The following is a 23,968-nucleotide window of genomic DNA, read 5'->3' on the forward strand; positions in this document are numbered from 1 at the left end:
GTTTGGTTTTTAATTCTGCGTGTCCTTCTGGGCTGCGGGTGCTAAATGCTGAGCGCTGACAGGATGGAGGAGTTTCCAAGTGAGGAAGAGGAGCCCTGGTACGATCAGCAAGACCTGGAGCAGGGTAAGAAAAGGTTTGAACCCATAGCCGAGCCAGGGGGGGAACCTTTGGGAAGTGCAGAGTGCAGACATGCTGCAGAGGGGATAATGAGCGGGGAGCAAATCCTCTTTCTAGGGGGAAAACAGTCTGTTCCCCACCACCCACCCACCCACCCTCATTTTGAAATCTCATCAACTCTGGTGCCTATCAGATACCAGATGGAAATCTAAATGTAACCGCAGGTATTTAATAGTTCATGGGAAGAGCCAATGTAAAGTTCAAACCCTGGGTATAGTGAGAGAGTCAAATACTGCTCTGTTACACTGATATCAATCTGGTGGAACACCATGCACTTCAGTGGAGTTATACCGGTGTCAAATTGGCAAGGGCAGAATCCAGGCCAGAAAGTTAAAAAACCTAGACAGACTGTTTAAACTTTAGAGAGATTAGATTAAATTAGAGAGAGTCAGGAGAGGCAGTTCAAACAAAAATCAGAAATGACTTTTCCCAAATTGAGGACATATGGCAAATTTTCCAAAAGCTCCTGCAAGATTTAGGACCCTACATGCAATAGGACTTAGGCTCCTTAGCCATGTAGGCACTTTTGAAGATTTTACTCATCTGCCTCAAAGGCAGCAGAGAACCGGTGAAGAGGAGAAATAGCAAGTTAAAAAAAAATTCTGACTATTCACTTGTGAAGTTTTGTTTTAAAGCAACAGTCTGTATTCATTCAGTCTGGACATTTGCATTTGTTCCATATAGTTTTCATCCTAAAGACTGGGGGTGGGGGGGGGGGTGTTAGTGGCCTTGTGTGTTTGGTGGTTGTTGTTTTTTGCTTATCTTCATATTTTGAGTCAAACTTCAGTAAATAAATGACTGGAAAAACTGCTCTCCCATTTCAGACCAAAGGCCCATGAATTAACTTAACCGACTATCTATGCTCAATGAAAATCAATGACACTAAAATAAGGTCACCAGTGTAATGTTTTGTATTATATGCATAGATTTGAGGTTTTTAAACAGTGAACGGCAAATAAATAGTTGATACGGTTGTCCAGCTGCATGTGTATCGCTAGTCAGTCATAACTACAGTAGATGGTGTTGTGATCTAAAGTTTTCACAACTTCAACTGGAGGGCAGGGGCTGAGGAATTAATGAAGACAGAGCCCTCCAAATCAGTTTCCAACTCCGCTTTCTCAGCTGCTGGAAGAGAAATATCGCTGCATAGCAGAACCTGTTTCACAAGATATGATGCCTGAACTAAACTGGGACCTGGGTGGCCCAGACTAGTCAACTAAATAAACACTATGAGTTCTTGAATATCCAGGATTCACTTAGTTGGGGGCTTCTTCCCATAGCTCCTAAGGGACCTAGGCCCTGCTATGGAACAGAGATGCACACCAAAAAACAAAAATTAGTGTAGGAAGCTTAGAACAATGAGGGGCTTGTTTATTTTAGCCTTGTAACTAGTCTGTTTCATGAGTCAGCATTTCTAATGTAAAACATTTACAACACTAAAAGAATCTTAAAACCAGGTCAGATTCACATCTCCATCACTCTGGTGTAATCCAGAGTAACTCCACTGACTCCAGATTTACACCCACATAACTGAGATCAGAATCCAGCCCTCAGTTTTTAGGAGATGGAAGAAAACAATGTTCATTTGAAGGGTTTGCGGTCTTCTATGAAAGTGGGGGCTATATACAAATATTTATATCTAAGCTAACTCTGAAGGGGAGTCAGAGAAGCCTTTAACTGAAATCAGTGAAATGGTACTGCAGGGTAATTACAACAGTAATTAATCTGTATGATGCACAAAGCTCTTCAATAAGGACACTGCTATTACAGCATTTTTGTTACAGCCTAATAATGTATGGTCAAATCTTCAATGACAATGTGCTGGTCATGGTGCTGTTAGTTCTTAGGAGGTGGCAGAGTGGAAGGGGAATAATTCAAGATAGAGTGAGATTATTAGGCATTATGCATTACTAAGAAGATCAAAATGCCAACGGCCCAGGGGTCATGGAGAAAAGGCAGTGCGTGGCAGACAGTGAGATGATAAAAGGATATTCTACAAGACCATTTATTTGGGCAAGGGATGGGAGGGCGAAAGGCAAACTAGTGCCAGGGGAGTGGAGGAGGTTTGGATGAACCCATTGGTTGCTGGGACTTTATCATGATTTAGCAGTGCCATCAAATATTTATTACATTTATGCCCAAAACTGTTTGCTAAGCAACGGGCAGCTTAACTGGGAGCTCTAGGATGCTTATGTTTATTAACTACTTGGGTACCGGTAAGTGTGGAGCGTAAATCACAACTCCAGCGCTGCTCTAAGCACCTGCTTCTTTCCCAATATGCCCTATGGAGCCTTCAGCACTTTAAAAATGTTGCTGAAATCATCTATTTTTTAAGAGAAAATAAAACCCCAATCATTTTCTTTCTGAAGCACCCTCATAATTGCTAATTATCCACCAGGCGCCATGGGGGTGCTAACATATAAGAAGATTCAGTTTCTACCCCTAAAGAGCTTGTAGTATGTTCATACACAGACAAAACAGTTCTGATGCATGATTTAGCTGATTTCACTGCAGAATGGTCTATGGTGCTGTACTAAGGTCACCATCTCCCCTAGAGGTGCAGATTCAAATTCCAGCCCTGAAATCTGACAGCTTGTAAAGTCAAGCAAGGAGATGGACCAGAGGATCTAATTGGACTGTTTCATGCCTATGATTTGTCTCTGGAGATGCCTTTGTGGTTTTTAAACAAAAAACAACAAAACAAACAAAAAAGGCTATTCTGACACAATTAAAACAATGCTACTGATTTCTGGGTTGTGCTTCACCAATTCAAGCAACGCTTCCTTCCACATTGTTTTAACACAAACGACATTCCATAGGAGGATACATGCAGTTTGAGCTCAGTTTAGCTACAGCATCATGTTCCATGGCCTGGGGAAAGGCCTATTGGGGCAGGTGTCTTGTGACTTTAAGAAAGGAATAAAACAGTAAAGTATTGACAGTAAAGTCATGGAGAAAGGGGACAATGAGCCCTCCCGAGCAGCTGGAAAAGGATGATGTGGTTAAAGTGACCTCATGCTCCATGGAATGCCCATGCTGAGAGAGCTCCAGGGAGCGAGGATGAGCTGGAATTAGAAAACCCAACCTGGAGAGAATAAGGGACACCTTTTCCATTCATTAAAACAGCATTTGCACTAAAAACAAACAAATGAACGCATTTAAAGTAAATTGCACTTGGATTCAAACTAAATGGACACCGAATCCAACAGCTTTTTCTACTCCTCTCCCAGAGTTCCTTTATCTTCCTTCTACAAATCTCCCAAATAAGTCCTTCTCTCTGTCATCCCTCTCCCTAGTCCTCAGAGTCCTGCAGCTCCCCTCAGTGGACTCCTTGGTCATTTTCTTAGATCTACAGCCAAAAAGCACACAGTGCAGTTCAGGAAGAAGGCTGCAAAGGTGACATTTGCACTCCCCTGATCCTGGGCCAGATCCCCCTACTGTCAATCAGAACAGCCTGGAAGCTGCTCCAAGTTACATCAGCTGCTAACAGTTTCAAGAGGCTAACACAGCAACACGGGGCTTGAGAGAAGTTGAAGGAAGCCCTGGTCATAATCCCTTTCCCTCAGACACCTCTTCATGCTGGCAGCAGGGACGGGGGTAGCATAGAAACCACTAAGCGAGATCTCTGCCACTCTACATTCCCCTACATTGGTGCGATCCTTCCATGGCCAGTTTTGCAGACTGTGCCGTTCTGCACCGGTAGTGTGGTGCAAAGCAGCCTCACTACAATGCAGAATCTGGGCCTTGCAACTTCAGCATCCCTGAGATCTCCAGGCCTAAGTATCCTGCCTTATTCCTCCCCTGGGCATTTGTATTGCTTATTACATTACATACTCAGAATGAAAATTACACAAGGTGCTGAGCACTCACAGCTCCCATTGTCTTACAGAGTTGAAGGTGCAGAGTCACAAGTGTTCAGCACCTCTAAAGATCAGGTCCTATGTGTTGCCATGGACCCAAAAACATCATGGATGTGTAGCAGGATTAGAGTCTGCATTAACTAACAACCACAGCCCCTGGTGTGCCTAGGAGACCCAACCCCCAGTTTTCTATCATAGTCTACATTAAAACATGGTGGTCCATAAAGCTGCAACTACCAATCAGTTCATCCAGGAACGAACTAATCACTGCACTGGGGTGCACAGAACATCCCAAGTTCCATCCCTCCTGATGCAACAACCTGGCTGCACAGCTTTGGAGAGAAGTCACAATGATCGCCTGACCTCCTGGATTACAGTGGTGGTTTCCTCCAAAGCTGCACAGTTGGAAGGACCAAGGATCTTTTATATTTATTTATGAGTGTGACACTGAATGTGTCTTTGGGTAATGGAAAGTTTTCGGTGACTAATTGCTGAGCCACTTGGAAATCAGATGCTTAAAACAACAAGCACAGCACAGCAGACCGGATGGCCAGATAAGATGTGGAAAAGGGAGCATATTTAGCTCTGCATCTCAGCTAGGGAAGAATTGAGATTCTCTGAATCTGAAAAGTTCCCTGTATAAAAATCCCCAAATCAGCTGTAAAAAGCAGGACAGTTGGGAGTAGGAGGATCCCACATAGAATCTGTTTAGGAATCTCCTTTCATAATCCCACATAGAAGCTCCTTTCAACACCATCTGTTAAAATTCAGGCTCATATTTCCAGATGTGGGAGACAGTTGAATTAGAAGAGAGGAAAACCAGATGAATTCTCTGTGTCTCCAGCCCAGCTGACCAGAGGTATTTCTCCTTGGCTAGGCTGTGCCTGGAGGATTTGCTGTATGAATGCTAAAGGACATTCCAGCCATAGCAGGCCACATTATTGCTGGGTCTAGGAAAGTCAGAGCCTAAGAGCAACCGACCATTTAGAAACAGCCCAGTCAGTCTGATGCACCATTCTCCCATGGACATGACTTCGGTTCTTCATACTTTTCCTCAGTACCAGAGTTGGCTGGTGACAGGGAGATGGATTTTATCCAGCAGACTGAGGGGGAAACCACTCAGAGCGAGAAGGGAAAAGGCCCAATCTTGCTCCCACTAAGGCGATGGGAGCTTCCAGGTTGACTTTCCACATGAGGTGGTGGGGGATCAGGCCCTAAGTTAGAAACAAGGCAACCCAGCCCAGAAAAACTAGTTCTAATTACAATATTTAATTAATATTTAACAAATTATTAGTGTTAAGATGGGGGCTCAATCCTGCTAAGTGCTGAGTTCTCATCAGTGATCAGACCCTTTGCATATAATGGGACAGTTCTGTTTAACATGTTCTGCTGTGCACACTTCCCTCGCGCATTTTCAGAGGCCACCAGCCTCCATTGCTACCAGAGTGTTAAATGAAGAAGGGCAGGGGGAAGCAAGCTCCCCCGTCTCCCTGTGGAAGCCCCTAAGCATACATTTCTTTCTGACCAGTGGGACTTAATGCCGCTTTGTGACTGCAAGGAATGCATCTTTCTGATAGAGCTGTGCTGCCCTTTAGACACACTCTACAACCCAGGGCTTTAAGGCAACGTGCAGTAGCAATGTGCAGTCTCTTCTCAAACCCAAGCAACCTGCTGGGCTTAGCTGCAAAGCTGGTGTTATATTTGCTCTTTCATCCGTGCACCCCATTGCCTGGAAAATGTTCTGGAGGAGAACGAGCTCAGGGCCTCAAATTTCTGATCTTTGCACCTAGTGCAGTTGTGTGGGGGTTTTTTTGTTTTGTTTTTTAAAGTGAATTTAAAGTTTTTGTAAAAGGTGCTGGACGATAGCCCTAGAGACTGAATTACTCTGTGTATCTACGCAATAGGTCAGCTCCCCTAATGGTATAAATCAGCACTCTTCCACTGACTTCAGTGAAGCTATATTGATTTGCACCAGTCAGGGATCTCACCCGCAGGGTACAGGATGGCCACTAACAGTGCAAGCTTCCCCTATACAGCCCTGCTAACGTGCCTCGTCCTAGGTGTGCGAGGGTTCAGTCTCCAGGCCCATTCAGTCATCTCTGACCTCTCTCTGCCATTTATGGCAATATTGTTATTGTAGGTGTCATGTGGTGCTGTTACACATAATCTTCCAAGTTCGTTTTCTAAGTATGCAAGCAAATGTTCAGTCCTGGGAAGACATGCTTGGTTGTTGTTAGCTTGAAGTTATGCAAGGGTCTATGTAGAGGTAGTGGTCCTTGGAGGTAGAGTTTGTGCAAGCAGCAGAGGAATTTGCTCTATGCCTTGGGCTCTGGTTAGAGTCAGTTCTTGAGGCAGAGCTGCTCCCTGGGCACTGGTGTTGGGCAGAGACTCCTGAAAGAAGGTATTGCCCTGCATGTTGTTTGTGTCAACCTCTGTTCCAGGACTGGGAAGCCAAACAGCAAGACCAAGACATCTGCCACCACAAGAGACAAAAATATTGGAAGAAGGGGCAACAATATTTTTATTTATGTGGATGCTTGTCTCAGAGTTGCAGGGCTAGCTGCACTTCAGACCCCTTCTGTAGTCTCAGTGCACCCCTTCAGGTTTCTGGCCTTGTACTTTCACCTCTCACAGAGTGAAATCCCAGGATCCTCCTGCTCCTAGACTGGGTGCTTAACTACAGTAACGTATGTACCAACCATGATTACTCAACATGTCTGACTGGACTTGGGCGCCTCTGGTTCTTCCCTTTGGGAGCTGTGACTAGCAGTGAATAGAGACCCAAAACAGCATTCTCAAAACAAAGTATTGTTTAATCTTAACTGTAGAAACATGGCACAACATAAGGGAGAAGGATTTTTAAAGCAACCAAAGATCTCCACACAGCTCTCTTACCTGGAGTCTTTGGCAGGCTTAACTTTTCCCAGGTTTCTGTTTGAGACCCACTTCTCATCAGCAACTACCCCCTTCCTGATAGAGAACTTTTTACCCCTAAACAGTCCTTTGTCCCAATTTTCCCGGACTTGGATCCTCCCTGTGGTTACAAGCAGGGACCCCTTGCCTGCACTCTTGATGAACTGGTCCATTGAACTCAGCAGGGCATCAAAGGTGACACTTCAAAGTGTCTGGCTCTAGCATTGTCCCTGGGGCGTGGAAATGGGTGGCTATCTGAAGCCATTGTCCTCCTTCCTGCATATGTGCAGCCAACCTCTTCTTGAATTAACCCCTTGTATTCACACTACAACCCCTTCTTACAACAATCAGACTTGACCCAAGGAAGCAATCTGTGTAGCTCAAAAGCTTGTCTGTCTCAACAACAGATGTTGGTCCAATAAAAGATACGACCTCCCCCACCTTGTCTCCCAATATCCTGGGACTGACACAGCTACAACAAGACTGCATAGAACAGTCCGACAAACATATAGAATTCATTCATTATTACAGGCAGCTCCAAATTCATCACAGCTTGTCCACCAAGAACTGGACTGAGATCCCTCATTCATTTCATGTAGGTCACTCAATCGCCTCCAGTTATAATGACTTTCTGATACTAATTGCTAGGCTGTATTTGAACTAACAATCTAGAGCAGTGGTTTTCAACCTGTGGTCGGAGGCCATAGACTATGTCTAAGGCGTCTGCGAAAGGTTGTCGTTACCACAGAACAGTGGTTTTCAACCTGTGATCTGCAGACCTCGGTGGGATGAGGGGGTGTCTACAGACTACGTCTAAGATTTCCAGAGCGGTATGCACCTCCATTCAAATTGTTTAGGGGTCCACAAATAAAAAAAAAGGTTGAAAACTATTGATCTAGAGGCAAATGGCTTTATAGCCTATTCGCTACCCCTGAAACAATTTATGCTAGAAGGATTGTGCATGGCCTGAGTTGGGAGGTATAGATTCAACTGTGGGTAAGGGACCCTCAAGCCCAGGCAAAGGAGGGAGAGATTCTGGCCTTATACCCCCTGTATTATCTTTTCCTCTACTGGCCACTGACTGTAGCTTTGGACTAATGGGACTTCTAGACATTGAATATGTGGCTGTCAAAAGACAGAGAACAAAGGAGATAAATGACAGGCAAGAATGTGGTGAGGATGTGTGCACTGTTTCTTTAAAACTAAAGCAAGAAGCCAGGCAGGAGGGGTACTAAGGGAAATTCTAGGCAGATGCTTTCTGGTATAGCAGAGAGAGAAGGTAAAGTAGGGATAATTCTGTTTTCCTTATTCTTCTGTTAAAGTTCTTTGTTCAGTGCTAAAAGAAAGTGACTCTTTCTATACACTGTCATCCCATGACAGAGCACACGAGGCAATCGAAGGCAGAAGTGCTGCTAGGTAGGTGGCTTCCAAGGTTGCCACATCCGAAGGACTGCTGCTGGAATAGCGTGGGTATCAGTGTGGTCACTCATCAAGAGGCCAGCCACTAACTGCTCTGCATCCATTGTCCCCTCCTGCAAGAATGCTGCTCAGAGGCTTGGAGCCAACTCTTGCTGATTAAATGGAAGGCAAAGACAATAGGGCTGGTGGCGATGGCCCGGGAGAGCCGGAAGCACTGAAAGACATCAAATCAATGTAATACGAAGTAGAAGGGAAGGAAGAACGTGCAAGACACTTGCATAGACAGCCAGAGGCATGAGTACAACATTAGGGGCATGAATCTCCTTTAAAACCAGTGCAACTCCGTTGGCTTCCTGACTTACACCAATGTAAGGGAGAGGAGAATCAGACTGTCACCGGGTGGTTGGCCCCAGTAAATGAAGCCAGTCCAGCTCCCTGTGCCAGAGCAGGTGGTTCCATTTGACCAGTTAAGAGGGTGGGGCAGCACTTGGGGGCGCCAGAAGGTCAGGGAGTCAGAGCAGACTGGTTCAGTCAGGAAGGGCAGGTGAGAGCTGCCTGAGAGCAGGGGAGTGTAGGAGTCCCAGAGTGAGACATAAACTGGTTTTTGGCTGGCATCCGCAAGCCCACGAGCCAGGGCTGGAGAGGGCAAAAGGCAGGGGAGCAGCAGAGGTGCTAACCCTCGGTCATCTCCGGGGACGGACAGCTGGACCCATAGGAACGATGAGAGGGCCAGGGGGAGTGAGGGACACTCCCCTGGAAAGGATGCTCCCAGAAAAGCGGTTGTGGGGGCTCCTACTGGGAAGAGCAGGGCTGCGCTCCACTTTGAAGGGCTAGGGAGGCTGTGCTAGTCTAGGGACAGGAAAAGACAGACAGAGTTGGGGCTGTACTGGGGGGCGGTGAGAGGCGCCACGGCTCGCCCTGGAGGGCAGCGGTGTGGTGAGGGACAACAGGGCTGTATTTGATGCTGGGGAATACCGGACTGTGGTTGTGGGGATTTTGTTATGATTTATATGCACAGGGGCCATTTGCCCTAAGAAAGACTGTTGGATTATTTCTGGGGACACCTAGGCAGGTGCACTTGTCACATGGCAGCTTGCCACAGGAAGGTGCTCCAGGCCAGGCCACCTCTGACGCAGACCCTTAGCAGTTTACACGGAGGTGTTTCTCCCTGAAGAATTTGTCAATGGGCAGGAAATCTCATCAGCTGTTCTGGCTAGGGAAGCTTCTTCTCCTTTCACTGTAGAGCTGCCTGGAGGACACTGCACAGGAAAGTTTCAGCACCCTCTTATCTCCTGGGCAGCTGAGGGTTTTATTTCTTTATGAAACGTTTATAATAGGGGCCCGATAACGAAGAGTCAAAGTGACCAATCACTGAGCCACTTTGAAACCACTGTGCCTAAAAGACAAACACAGGCGAGAGGCTGTGACAAAGTAGATGTTTAGACAAGAGGTGGAGAATGGCACAGAAAGACACTGCTCCCATTGGAATCAGTGGCAAAACACAGGGTGCCTTCTGCGGGAGCAGGATTAGGCCCACTGGGTTTATATACGTGTGTCCACACAGGCACTCACAAAAAGAGAGAGAAAATTCCTGTGATAGGTTAGTTCCAAAGTGACCCCTGCCGGGAAAGTCTACATCTGTGACCATTCAGAGGGGAATTTCTCCATGGGGTAGAGAGTAAATGGAGGGAATAGGTAGAAGAGAAGCTAATGGAGGGACAAAAGAAGCTATTTCTCTGATCCATTAGCAAAAGGAGAGAGATGGGGAAGAGGGAAGGAATATAAAGAAGGTGGGTTAGATTGCAAGAGAGTGAGCAACAGATGCTGGAAAAATTGGAGAGGGCAGATTTACTCAAGCGGCCACAGCGAGATGCAAATTATACTTCCCTGAGCCAGCCCTGCCCCTGTGCCCTGGGAGGGTAGGTTGGGGTTTTCCACTCGGTGGATGATGGCAGCTTAGGGTCTGTCTGTACTACAAGACCTAGAGCAGCAGCTATGCCCTCGCAGCATAGACTGAGCGACAGAAGGGGTTTTCCCATTGCTGTTGTAAATCCACCCGGGGGGGCATAGGCCGGCTTAACGATGTCTCTCAGGGTGGTGAATTGTTCACAGCCCTGAGCGAAGGAGCTAGGACAACCCAAGTTTTAGATGTAGACCAGGCCTTAGTTTGTGGCTGAGGCTCCATAGTAGCCTGTCACACACAGGCTCTGAAGCACCTGGCATTGGCCACTGTCGGAAGACAGGATATTGGGCTAGATGGACCATTGGTCTGGCCCAGCATGGCCATTCTTATGTTCAGGCCCCTGATTCAGCACATGTCCCAGCTGCCCAAGCCATGCTCCAACCCCAGCCAGCTGCTCATTTTGTGAGCTGCACTGGCTCCCACTCCTGGCGAAGGGGAGGCTGCAGCAGGAATGCACCAGCACCACCTCTCCCTCTGTGGATTTTCCACTGCCAGCAGCCTCTGCCATTGGGCTGGGGGATAGCAGAATCCAACCCAGAGGCTACACAACAGGGTATGAGGGAGTGAAGGAAGTGAGGTCAAGAAAGGACAAAGAAAAGGAATGACAAAAGCAAGAAAAAGTCCCAGCAAATCTCATTAGATCAGCAATGACATCCATATTCATCAGGGTAGTTCATGATCATTATAACCCATTTGAGATGAAGGAAGGAAATCAGGGGGAGTTGGCTCTGCCTCTGGTGGATTTAATGACTAGAGCTGGTCAGAACACTTCCATTTTGCAGAGACTTATCAGTTCCTATGAGGTTTTTGTTGGTGGGGGGAGGAGGAAGACTGTGTGTGCATGCCTGCAGCCTGGTAGTTACGGTGATCTGGGATGAAAAACTCTGCTCTAAATCAGGCAGAGAAAGGACTTCATCCTGGATCTGATACACCCAGGACACGCACACGGACACACACACACACACACCCCTTCCCAAATCAAAAAGCTTTGGGTTTGATCCAAAAAAACCCAAAAACCCAGAAATTTTTGCAGACACCAAGTGTTTTGGTGTCATTCCAATGCAAAACTAAACCAAATCTCAAAACCTGCCATGGAACAGAACATCCTCAAGCCATGCCCTTCTCCTGGCACTACTCCACCTGTCCCTGCCATCCCTGCCTCAGTTATTTTGGCTTTGAACTGTGCCAGACTGCACCGCTCATTACACCTATTTAAGAAGCGATTCCCCAGGGCGAGCACACCTGAATCACCCTCCCCTACAAGAGCTTTATCCACCCTACTACCCACACTGCAGATTAGTCAGCGTCTTGCAGGTTGCTGTCAGCTGGAGCCTGTTCTCTCTGTACACTGGCGAGTTCCATTGTTAAGGTTTCTTGGGAGCTCTAAGCTCTTCACGTACAGACTCACTGCATCACCTGTGGTGGAGCAGCAACCATGATAATACAATATGCAAAGCCTCACTGGAGTGGATCCCCACTGCAATAGGCCCAGAATGTACAACCCCCCACTAACATATTGGGGCAGATCCCCAGCTGCTGTAAATCAGGGTAGTTCTACTTAATTAGATTTAAAATTATAAAGACACTTATCCAAGGCTCTTGGGGCCCTAACATTGTTAATTATACAGTAAATACAATTAAATTCAATCTCATCAGCATTCAAATCATCTGTGCCAACTACCACCTTCAGCAACTAGGTTGCAGACCCTCAGCCTTCTCCAGAGACATTCTCAAGCAGGTGCCTTTTGCTGCGGGCCTGGAAAAAAATCACCAACTTTGGCCTATTTCAGACCAAGGTGGGGAGCAAATTCCGGAGTCCCAGAGCCCTCCCTGCCAGATGTTCCCTCTCTCTTATAGCCAGAGGATCCAACTCAAGTGCCCTAGCTGACTGTAGCTGTGGCCACATGGCACAGAGAGAAAGCCGATACCAGGTCATAGGGCCTTACACTCCACCTGGAGACCAATGAGTGCCCTTAAATCAGTGAAGCGACACCAGTTTACACCAGCTGAGGATCTGGGCCTTTGGTCCCTGTTGTAAATGGCTAGACTTCAGCATAATTCCATGATGGATGAATCTGGCTCATTACAACAAGCAGTGAGGGGGTTTGGGGCTGGGGGTGGGGGGATGGGGAGGGGAGTTAAAGCTGTCAAGCACCGGCTCCTCCCTTTGGCTTCCATTAGAATTGCAGGTGACTAGCCCCTTTGAAAAATCAGGAACTTATTATGCAGGGGTTGCTTTTTGTAGCCTACATAGCTCAATTATCTAAATGTAAAAAGAGGAAAAAAAAAATATCAGAACTACCTGCTCTGTATGACACGATCATATCCTCCTGCATAAGGCCATATTAATAAGGAACCCGGCACAGTTAAAGGATCACAATTCTAGCAGCAAGGAGTAGGCAAAACATCTCTACGCAACATCAGACCCCAAATCCCCCAAACAAACCAATGTCTTGTCAGATGGTGAAGGAAAATACCCCTCGGGGTTGGCCTCTGCACCAGAGTCCGTGTTCCACAGACTCGGCCCAGAGGGTGGGGGGCTACAGTGACATTAAGTCACCCTTGTGCCCTTTCTATTGGTGGTTGCCGTATGCAGGCTGGTGCAGCACCTAATGTAAAGCACAGTAGCCAAGAGATGCTCAATTCTATTTCATGGTAACCCTTATATGCCGGCGATGCATGCGTCTTTGGCTATGCCAGGATACCTGTCAGAAAGAGCCACCTGGGAATGCCCCGGACATACAGTCTGATCCACCACCCATTGAAGTCAGTGGAAAGACTCCCATTGCCTGCAGGAGGCTCACAGGGGGTTTTCCCCATGAGGCGTAAGGCCAGCAGAATACCTCTACACTGCCCTCTCTTTCAGATCCCAGGGTAGGGGTACCCTAAGCATTTGGCCAGATCTGTCCTGGGCTGCTGCAATAGCCTTGGAGTAGTTTTAACTTATCCTGGAGACTGGAACATTCCCCCGGCTGCCTCCTGAATCCAAGGGGGTGCAGACTAAAAAGGCAGCAGTGAGCTACCTCTGTTTCCTGCCCTGAGTTCAGCTTAGCAGCCCCTCAGAATCAGAGCCCTTCTCCCTTGCCCAGTCCCTCCACTCATCAAGCCCTGGCCTTCTCTCTGCCACTCCACACAACCTGATCATTGTTAATGCCAGAGCTTTCTCCTCTGCAGCTCTCGGCATCTGCAATAACCTTCCTGCATCTCCCAACCCCAGAGCAAAGTACACCTTCCCTCCCAGGGCTCTTATATCTGTAGAATAGCCTCGGCTACTAATGCCTATTTAACTCTGTAGCTGTATCACCTAATTCTCTGGTAGGGGCCAAAGGAGGCCCTGAAGAATGAAGCTGTGCTGCATGAACTGCAGTGGCCATGTCAGAGCCCACTACCGACGGCGAGCGGCAAGAGAGCCTTACGCTTGGTCTACACTTCACCGGTTTGTCAACCAAAGTCAGTCTTGTCTGAAATGCTCCTCCCGCCGATGTAACTCCCCTGCTCTGTCGACATCATAAAAGCACCTCAATGAGCCGCGCAGGGCTTATGTTGGTGTACTTAGGGTGAGTTCTTCGCATCGGCTGTTGGCTGGAGCCGTGAAACTGACAAGAAAGCGGATACCTGGTCTCTGCTTCAAGGCGGGCTGCCACCCAGGCTCCAGGCTTAGGCTGCCGCTCGGGCTTCCCAGTCAGAGCCCTGCTGCCCTTGGGGTCCTGACTCTCTGCTGGAAGCACAGCAGCTGACTGGACTCCTGATGCAGATCTCTCCTCCGAAGGCAAGAAGCCCCGGGCCGCTTCCCCTCTACTCCTGGCTGGGAACGTGGAGGTGAGAAGCCTGGGGGGCAGCTGGGGTCCTGGTGGGGAGCTGCACGGAGCTGAGAGCCCTGGCTCTCAGCCCACACTGCCCCTCTTCAGTCGATGGAGGCGCTCCTGGTGAGGATGTGCACCTCCAACAGAAGGAGGGTAACATGGACATCGGCCATAGCAGTAATTAATGTGGTGGCTGTAAGTCGACTTATCTTTGTAGTGTAGACATAGCCTTAGTTTGTATCTGGATTGTTGCACCATAATTTCACACTTGCTGAAGGGGTGAGTTCTCGCACGCTGTGTGGAGAAGGGGAGTGGAGGTAGGTTTCAGTATAACAGCTAAATCAAGGAGATGTACACAACTGTTCTACTAAATCCTTGTGTAACACCAACCATCCCCTGAATGATCTGTGGACAAAAATACAACAGGCAGCTAGTTTCCAAGGTCTCACTAGCTAAGAAAAAGGGAATGGGGCATCTGAGTCCTGCTGAGCAGGAGACAAGCTTGGCCATAGGTCCAGCTGGGACCTGTGTGAAGGAAGATATTAGGGAGCTGCCTCCAGCTCCCCGCCTGCCCATGCACATCCATGTGCCAACAATAGATCTTAGAGGGAGGGAAGAGCCAAACAAGAGACCAGCTGAAGTGGATGAGAGAAGACCCAGATGTGAGAAGAACTAGAGACGAGGCAATATGGTCAGTGGCACTGCGGCTGGTGGGTGTGTGTATGGTCCCTGGATGAGCGGAGGACTATAGAGTTGAGTCAGGTTACAAGTACCAGGGAAGATGATCCTCCTCTTTCCTGCCTTGTGTCTCTTGGCCCCTTACCCATTCTCTTTAAAAACAAAACCAAAAAAATGGGGGGAGGGGACAGTTTTCCACCTCTGAGCTGTAGAATCTCTTTATACATCTCCCCAGACACCGCCTGTTTTCTAGTTCAATTATTGCTGACAGGGGCCTTTAAATTATGATGCAGGATCCTGTGAGGCCTAATCCATTTAACTCAACCCCAGCTGATTAAATTGGATGCCATATGGTGGGAAAGAGCTGATGTAATCCCGCACAGAGCGGGAGTCTCTTGCCTCATTGCCTGGAGCGCAGCGTGGACTCCTCTCTCAAGGTTTCTCTGTGCTGGGGGTGCCTTCCTTGCCAACCAGATCAGGCTGGACAGGAGGAGATTTGCGACATGTCTATGATTGGCAAAAATAGATGATCTGGCGAGGGATGGGGGATTGTCAATGGAAAATGCGGTTAACCACAAACCAAGCAGCTGAAGGAGAAGCAATTCTCTCCAGCCCAGCTGGAGTCTAACATACCATTCCCCCGTCTCTGTCAGGCGCTCAGTCCCCTGAGAGCACTTTGGAAATTGGGAGCTGTTCCGTGGCTAAAGGAAGGTGAAGGTCGTCTATGTACCAGTAGTTGTGCCGATATATTGATTACATTCATTCCAATGATTGCAGCCCTCAGACCCGGTCACTCGGATAATCGTTAAAAGGTCAGATCTCAGACTAACCCCCACAGTACAGTCCATGGCTGGAGAGCAGATTCTCAAGGAAAAGGATGCAACTGCCAGCCAACCAGTACAGGACAAGATCCAGAGAGCTAGCCCTATCTATAATTTGAGGTCTCCCAGCACAACCAGCCAAGGTGCATCGCCATTCGCCACATGCACACAAATACTCTTCCCACATAAGCTCCATTATGTCTACAGGTAAAATCAGAAACTGCAAGAACTGATTAGTAATAATAAAAAAATACCTTGCACCATCAGTGAAGCATCATTCCTCTGAAGATCCCCTAACAAGTGGTAGATATAATCCCCACTTTGCAGAGCGGGAATCTGAGAGGTTAAGTGACTTTCCCTAAGTCATATGGCAAGTCAGTGGCAGGGGTGGAAATGCAACCCAGGAGTCCTGACTCCCAGGCCATGTCTTCACTACAAAATTATGTCGACCTAACTTACGTTGGCACACAGTCACTGCAGTTATTAAATCGCTTACGTATGCGCACGCTTGGCTCCTTGTGTTGGCGGTGCGCGTCCCTCACCAGGAACACTAGTATCGATTGTATTGTCAGCGTGGAGCATTGTGGGATGGCTTCTGAAAGCCAGCAACAGTGAACTTAAGCAACGCAGTATCTACGCAGACACTGCGTCGACTTAATTATGTTGACCGTGACTCTACGCCGCTCAGGGAGGTGGGCATTACTAAATTGGCGTAGAGAGGTACTTACGTCGATGGGAGCCAAATGTAAGTGAAGACAGTTCTGCAACGCATGGCAGCTTACATTCACCTAACCACATAGTGTGGACCAGACCTTCGTCCCCTGCTCTAACAATTAAATATCGCTGCCTCCTAATCAACTGCCAAGTCAAATTAACCTCTGGAAGAAGCTGCAAATGCTTTAGGCTACAGCATAGCTATCCTGAAATTCATCCTACATTTGGTTATTTAGGGGCCAGAGTGGGTGTTGTAGCCTGTCGGGTCTACATTTTCAAGGTTTTCTCTTCAACCATGAGGGTTAGCAATTCACTTTTTTTTTTTAAAGCTGAAAGTCTCGCATAATCACGTGACTCCAGGAGCTGGGGCTTTAAGAAAAAACACCAATTATTGTGAGACTCACAGAAATATTGTGAGAGTTGGCAACACTGTGTTACCAGGCTGAAAGGCAAAGGGCTTGTTTTTATTTACCACGGGGAGGCTGCGGGGGCAGGGGGAAGAACAGTGAGCATGTGCAGAGTTACCAGCCCTATTTGGGGAACTCAGCAGATGCCAGTGAGAAAACTCACTGCCCTGATTGTACCATATTAGACGCAGCCTCGCCAGCACATCTAAATCCCGTGGAAGCTGGGTGCAGTTCCATAAGAGCTAATCACAGGGAAGGCATTTGGAACAAGAACTCGCTAATTCCATTGTGAAAGCTGAGGCCTAAGAGTGTGGGGGGGAGAGCAAGAGGGGCTCTGGTCTCTCCGTCCTACCACGGTAACAGACTCCAGCAGTGATCACCCAGAGGGGCTGCTCATTAAAGTGCAGTGACAGCAAGCCAGAGAGGGTGGGATTCAATCAGTGCCAGCACTGTCCCCTCTGCATCCCGCCAGGGTCGGGAGGGATAATTGGGACAGCTACCCCTGCTGCTCTCCCAGTGACTAGGTGAGAAAGGCTCGCCTGGAAAGACAGGCAGATTCAGGAGCTAGCCAAGTGTCTGAATTGCATGCCTAGAGGATGAAGAACTTGGGAACCAGTTCAATGGCCAAATGCCAATTTGCCCTCCAGGCAGCCATTCCACACTGCAGCCTCCGATGCCCAGTGGTTTGAGCATTGGTCTGCTAAACCCAGGGTTGTGAATTCAATCCTTGAGGGGGCCATTTAGGGATCTGGGGCAAAAATTGGGGATTGGTCCTACTTTGAGCAGGGGGTTGGACTAGATGACCTCCTGAGGTCCCTTCCAGCCCTGATATGCCATGGTTCCAGGGAGCCCCAGTCTCAGCAATTTGTCCCTTTTACTTTTCAGACCTGCACTTGGCAGCCGAACTGGGAAAGACATTGCTGGAGCGTAACAAGGAGCTGGAGGATTCACTGCAACAGATGTATGCAACCAATGAGGAGCAAGTGCAGGAGATAGAGGTACAGATGCTGCCGAAGCCCAGGATAACTCCCTACTGCTGCTGCCACATCTGAGGGGCTCAGCTGTGAGAAAGCAGGGGACATTTTAGCAGCCTCACTGTCGCCAATGGGAGCTGCTAGGCTGTTAAGAGAGTGGAGGGATGTGCTGAGGGGGAGGGGAGTTAAAGCCACATATGGAAGGGATTGAACCAGTGGTGGATTAAGTCCTAATAGAGCAGATCAGCCAGTCTGGGCTCCACACTCGGAGGGTCCCTCTGCCCCCCCAATTGGGAGCCTCTGTTTTGGTTGGATTTAGGTCATGTTCAGCCTTATTCTGTTCCTAAACCAGACCCCAAACCAACTTCTGTTCAGAACAGAAGAAAGGGTGCGATCATTCCAGTGCTTCCCTGCCTGATTCCAGTTATTAGTGACCGTGTTTAGTAGCCAACTGAGCATGGAGCCCCACCGTGCTAGGCGCTGCACTCATGCAGAATAAGAGACTGTCCCTTCCACAAAGACAAGACGGATGCAGGGCAGGGAAAAGGGAGAGGACACACAAGAGCAAACAATGCAATTGCTGCAAATCTCACGTTGTGGGAAAATAAATGAATAGATTCCACAGTCCCTCACCCCACCCCACAGGCAGAGAGGAAGCATTTTAATAGCAGCCTCTTTCTAAATGGTTGGCAGCACATCCCTGTTCTTTGGCCAGCAGAGGACATTGCAGACACTCAGAGAATAGCGTTTGGGAGACAGGGTTAGAGTGAGGGTAACGTGGTTCCTTTAGGCAGATGAACCAAAAACCTGAACTTCCCTGGAAGTCAGTGGACAGTGAGGGATCTCAGTACCTTGCAGGATCAAGTCCCCTTGATGACAAAGTGAAAAGGGAGTTGGTTCAGGGATGGACTCTGTGCACAAGCACAGGTCTTGGATCGCCTCACATTTAATGGACTTCTGAATTTTTTGCAGTACCTGACGAAACAGCTGGAGATGTTGCGCCAGATGAACGAACAGCATGCTAAGGTCTATGAGCAGCTGGATCTCACAGCACGGGACCTGGAGCTGGCTAATCAGAAGCTTGTGCTGGAGAGCAAGACATCCCAGCAGAAGATACAATGGTAATGCTCCCCATTGCTTGTGCTGGATTCCTTGGGTCAGCGATCTGATTGATAGCCAAGGGACCAGGGTGTGGTAAGGTGCTTTGCCTTGTAGGGCAGATGACTGGCAGTCCTGAACAAGAACAGATGAGTCTGTTCGGAAAACACCTGGAGTTCCCCCATTCCCTGAACTACAGGATCAGAGGCATGTCAAGAAGCTCTAGAGGAGAATAATGCCCACCAGTCAGTACAAGGATACTAGTTTCACCTCTAGAGCAGCCCAGACTAGGATATTTCCTGCCAGCTAACACCAGTTTATCAATAACATTTTCCCTTCTAAAAGGAGACCCTGACCAAGGTGAGTCCTTGTGAGCACCAGATTGTTACACTTGTACAACACAATATCTTTTTAAAATGGCTATACGAGCAGAAAGCTTTAGTGTCACAGATCTACATACTGTTTTACAAACTGCATTCACAACTGGTGTAGAAACACCCCGGCCAGTCTCTGCATTTTATTTCTTTGGGAGAAAGAGAAGAAGGAATAAACTCGCTTTCATCCTACTTTAATCTTTTAAATGCTGAGATATTCTAGGATTGAGCAAATTCCCAGGAGGTTATTGTTCTAGCCAATTGATTCAAGAATAGAATCCCCAATTATTGCACTCCTCTGCCTCCTCCTCCTCTACACATATGCACCCCTCATCTAAATCAAGAGTGAAAACAGTCAGGCAGAATTCATCACAGTTAGAAGTGCACCCAAAATTTCCCCTGTCTAGGACTTTGGTGTACACAAAGAATGCAGGGTCTGCCCTCAAAGGAGTGCACTCTTCCCCTACTGTGGGAGGAGATTGTTAAACAAGACCTTCGGCAGATGGGCGCCTAAACTTCCTTGTTGCCTCACCTCACCTCTATTTCTCTCTGACCCTGGCAGCCTGACGGAGACCATCGAGGGGCTTCAGAACCAAGTGGAGGAGCTGCAGAAACAGGTGGAGGAGCTGCGGAGCTTAGAGCAGCTGCGCATACGGCGGGAGAAAAGGGAGAGGCGCCGAACCATTCATACCTTCCCCTGCCTCAAGGAGCTGTGCTTGAGCCCCAGGTATCACCATGAAGCAAGGAGAGGGAAAGGCAGGTGCGGAGACTATGGGAATATCATCAAGGTCCTGGGAATCAGCAAATACGCCTTTGCCTTAATTACCCTGGATTGTATGTGGAAAGCGTTTCCCATTAAAACTGGCATTTCTGCTGAGAGGGGAAGGGGAAAACCAGCAGCACGAGATGGAGGCGGGTTTCATTCCTACCTACCCCAGTCCATTAGAGTAGCACAAGTCAGGGAACACTGTGGGTGTGACTCAAAAAGAGGAGCAATATTAACACAGGATTTGCCATTTACCATCAGTTTAGCATCTCACCTCTGCAAGGGAGCCCAATACGTGATGCTTGAGAAAAAGGTGAGCCCCACCCCAGCTAATGCGCACAGTTGTACAGTTCTGTAGTTGGTAGGGTTCCTTCCTGGTCATATATTTGCTGATGCCCTACCAGGGCTGCATCTACATCTAAAAAGCTGTAGCCTGTATTCCCCCACTGTGATTCTCCCACCACTGTCTAGTGTGTAGGAGGGTGAGGCCTCACCCCTGACAGGCTCCTAGTGGGGCAGCTAGCATAGCCAGCACCTCCCTATCAACTGCACCCAGACAGATGACGTAGAGGTGTGTGAAATCCTGCATCCTCTCCTGCTGCCACAGCTATAGTAGAGCAGCCATGTTTTTTGCACGCATATTACTGCTATTTATTTGTATTGTAGTAGCACCCAGGAGCCCAAGTAATGAACCAGGCCCCTATTGTGCTGGGTGCTGTACAAACACATATGTTATTGTTCATCCCACCCTGTCTAAAATCCAGCCACAGTATTAATTCATTGACCTCCTAGGGACATTTCTTGCTCAGCTTCCTACATGATGGAAACTTCTCTAAATAGAGAATCAATAAACCTGCTATCCTATAGGAAAGTATTGCACTGCCAGGGGATACAAATGCACGGCCTTCTACTGGAGCAATGAAGGGGATGTTACAAGGGCATAATCTACCTCCAGGCAAAGTCTACTCAATATCTATGTGGTTGTTTTCCCACCATGCCCCTGTCATGCTTTACCAACATTGCCTCACTGCACAGTTTGGCTTTTAAATTTGCATTTGGGTTTTGCAGGTCACTCTGACCTACAGTAATTAGGAAATCTGTTCAATACCCCCCCATCACCATCCAAGGCCTAGAGGGGAAGGGATGGTATTTTATCCTTTCCAATCTGTTCTAACTCGGGTGTTTATTGGGGTGGAGAAGAAAAACAGATTTCCTGACCGCAATGGGGGAGAATATTTCATGTGGTTTCCATGCCACAGAGGCACTGAAAGAGGGGTTACTCCAGCAAGAGGCTTTTTCCATTACCCTCATTTTATAAACCTCCTCCTACTCTTTCTGGAGAGCTGGCACTTCCTGGACACAGAACAGCACAATCAAGTTTTGTTTGTTTGTTTTTCAGGGAGGGGTGAAGCTCAGAGGCTGCAACACACATTCCACAATTTTACTACTTTGTTGTTTTCAGAAACACAGTTCTTCAGGGTGGGTTCTCCCACTTTTGTCCTCCCTTTTTTTTTTGGCTTTGAAAACATTCTTTATTATTGCATTAAGTAAAAGATACCTTAGCCCAGGAAAGCAACAGGCACTGCAAGTCAGTGTATCATGCGTAACGAACAGAGATTCCTACTAACATTGGAACCACTGCACTTCACTCCTGTGCGGGGCACCAAACATTACTGGTGGCTTTCAGCCTCAAATTGGTGGGCAAAGCCAAATGCCAGATGAGCACAGATTCCACAGCAGCAGCTTACAATGTTAGCCTTTGGCACGGGGGAAGGGGAGATGGGTAGCAGGTTCCTAGTGCACTAACCTTGTGTATACTTTATTCCCTTTATTGCCAATTCCTCCTCTCCCTCCAATCCTAGGTGCCATCAGTGCTTTGCCTTCCTTTCAAACAGAAGGGGTGGGAACGGACTAAGACCCTTCCCTGCTGACTAGGCCAGTGTTGTTCAATCACTGCCGGAGAGTGGGAGGTAGGCAAATACTCCAGAAGCAAAGTGACTAGCATTTGGCTCATGTCCCCTTCCTTCTCCAGGACAGAAAGTTGATGCAATGAATCTCTACCAGCCCAGGCGGGAAAAATCTCAAGCCCTGTATTTTCAGCCCAAGTTGGTAGTGCCTTGAAGATATTACTATGAAATGGCTGTGAGGGGGCTTGTGGAAAATTAATTTGGCGGCTGTCACTCATGTTGCCAAAAGTGAAGGCCTTATCTGCATGAGAAAAGGTGCACTGGTTTAAACTAACGGAGTGGTTTCGTTTAACCAGCGCAGGAATCGGAATCAGTCACAAAGCCAGCTTAAGTTAAATTGGTATGACTCTCATGTAGACAAGGTCCAAGCATCCAAGTCACAAAAGTGCAGCCCCAACTGGCAATCCTGTCAGCAATCTTAGCAAAGGGACCAGTGACCAAATATGGGTCATGGAGGGTGAACAGTCCTCTCATCTCTACCGATAGTTCTCCAGGACAGAGTGGGGGCACATAGCAGGTGCAGAATGGGGAAGCTAACAGGGCCACTGACTGAGCTATACCGAGTCTGTATACAGGGAGACAAGTTCCATCTCCAGTGCTCTTGGTCAGGTAGCATTTCGCCAGATCTGTATAAAACCCAGATCCTTTGCAAAGTAACAGTGATAAGGGAGAAGCTGCCAGCTGCTGAATCCATGATACAGGTTTCCATGTGAAGGGAAAGAATAAAGCAGCCTGGGTAGGGCACTGGAGTGGGACTCAGAAGTCCTGTTCCCATCTCTACTACTGACCTGTATGTCACCTTGCGCAAGTCACTTCCTTTTTGTGTTTCTCCCCTCCTGCTCTTTTGTCTCTCGTATAATTAGATTGTAAACTCTCTGGGGCAGGGACTGGCTTTCATGTGCATGTACAGTACCTGGCACAGTGGAGCCCCAAATCTTGATTGTGGCCTCTAGGCATAACAGTAATACAAACAACAACAAAGCACCCACAAGCCAAATCTCGCTCTGTTATGCCAGTGTGTATCCAGGGTAGCTCCTCCATGGACTTCAGTGAAATTACTGGTTTAACTGAGAGCAGAATTTGGCTCCAGTATCTTTAAGGGACCATTATTTTGTCAATAACTCACTACAGTCTCCCTTTGCCACAGATATGAAGATGCGTTCCAGGTCCACAGCTCTTCAATGGAGCTCAACCAAAACCCTATGGAGAGGGAGAATGAGCGTCTCCAGGCCATGGTGACTTCCCTTAGGTCCCAAGTCAACCAGGAGAAGCAGCGGAAGGAAAGAGTGGAGCGCGAATACACTGCCGTCATCCAGGAGTACTCAGATCTCGAGCAACGGGTGTGCGAGATGGAGAGCTGCAAACTGCGCATCAAGGAGTTGGAGGCCGAGCTCCTGGAGCTACAGCAGATGAAACAAGTCAAGAAGTATCTTCTTAGCAGAGAGGACAACCTGTCTGAAGCCCTTCTGGAGCCATTAAACAATGCCCCCGAAGCAGATTACATTGACCTCTCAGAGGAAGATGGGAGTAAAACTCACAGTGCATCCATGACAGCTTCCCCAAATCACCCTGTCCGGAAAAGCTGCAGCGACACTGCCCTCAATGCCATTGTGGCCAAGGACGCCGTGAGCCGGCATGAAGGCAACTACACACTGCATGCCAACAACGTGCGTAAGCGGGGCATGTCAATCCTGAGGGAGGTGGACGAGCAGTACCACGCCCTGCTGGAGAAGTACGAAGAGCTCCTCAGCAAGTGCCGGCAGCACAAGGACAGCGTGCGCCACACCGGAGTCCAGACCTCCCGCCCCATCTCTCGTGACAGCTCCTTCAGGGACTTCCGGGGAGAGGGTCACGAGCTGGAAGAGCGGAAGACAATAGAGAAGAGCCTTAGCAAACACGTGGAGGCTGTGGACAAGCGGCTGGAACAGAGTCAGCCAGAGTACAAGGCCCTTTTCAAGGAGATCTTCTCACGCATCCAGAAGACGAAAGCCGACATCAACGCCACCAAGGTGAAAAACAAGTCTAGCAAATGA

General features: G+C 48.1%; 1 protein-coding gene across 1 annotated transcript; it reads left to right on the forward strand.

The window, feature by feature from the left end:
* Positions 1 to 35: 35 nt before the first annotated feature.
* Positions 36 to 23,968, forward strand: CDR2L (cerebellar degeneration related protein 2 like). Its single transcript, XM_077833944.1, has 5 exons — positions 36 to 124; positions 17,642 to 17,754; positions 18,703 to 18,851; positions 19,765 to 19,929; positions 23,083 to 23,968. Exons 1-5 carry the CDS (start codon positions 46 to 48, stop codon positions 23,966 to 23,968), a joined length of 1,392 nt encoding a protein of 463 aa, XP_077690070.1. The 5' UTR covers positions 36 to 45.

Source organism: Eretmochelys imbricata, chromosome 14 (genome assembly GCF_965152235.1).
Source record: "Eretmochelys imbricata isolate rEreImb1 chromosome 14, rEreImb1.hap1, whole genome shotgun sequence".
In the NCBI taxonomy this organism is placed as follows: domain Eukaryota; kingdom Metazoa; phylum Chordata; order Testudines; family Cheloniidae; genus Eretmochelys; species Eretmochelys imbricata.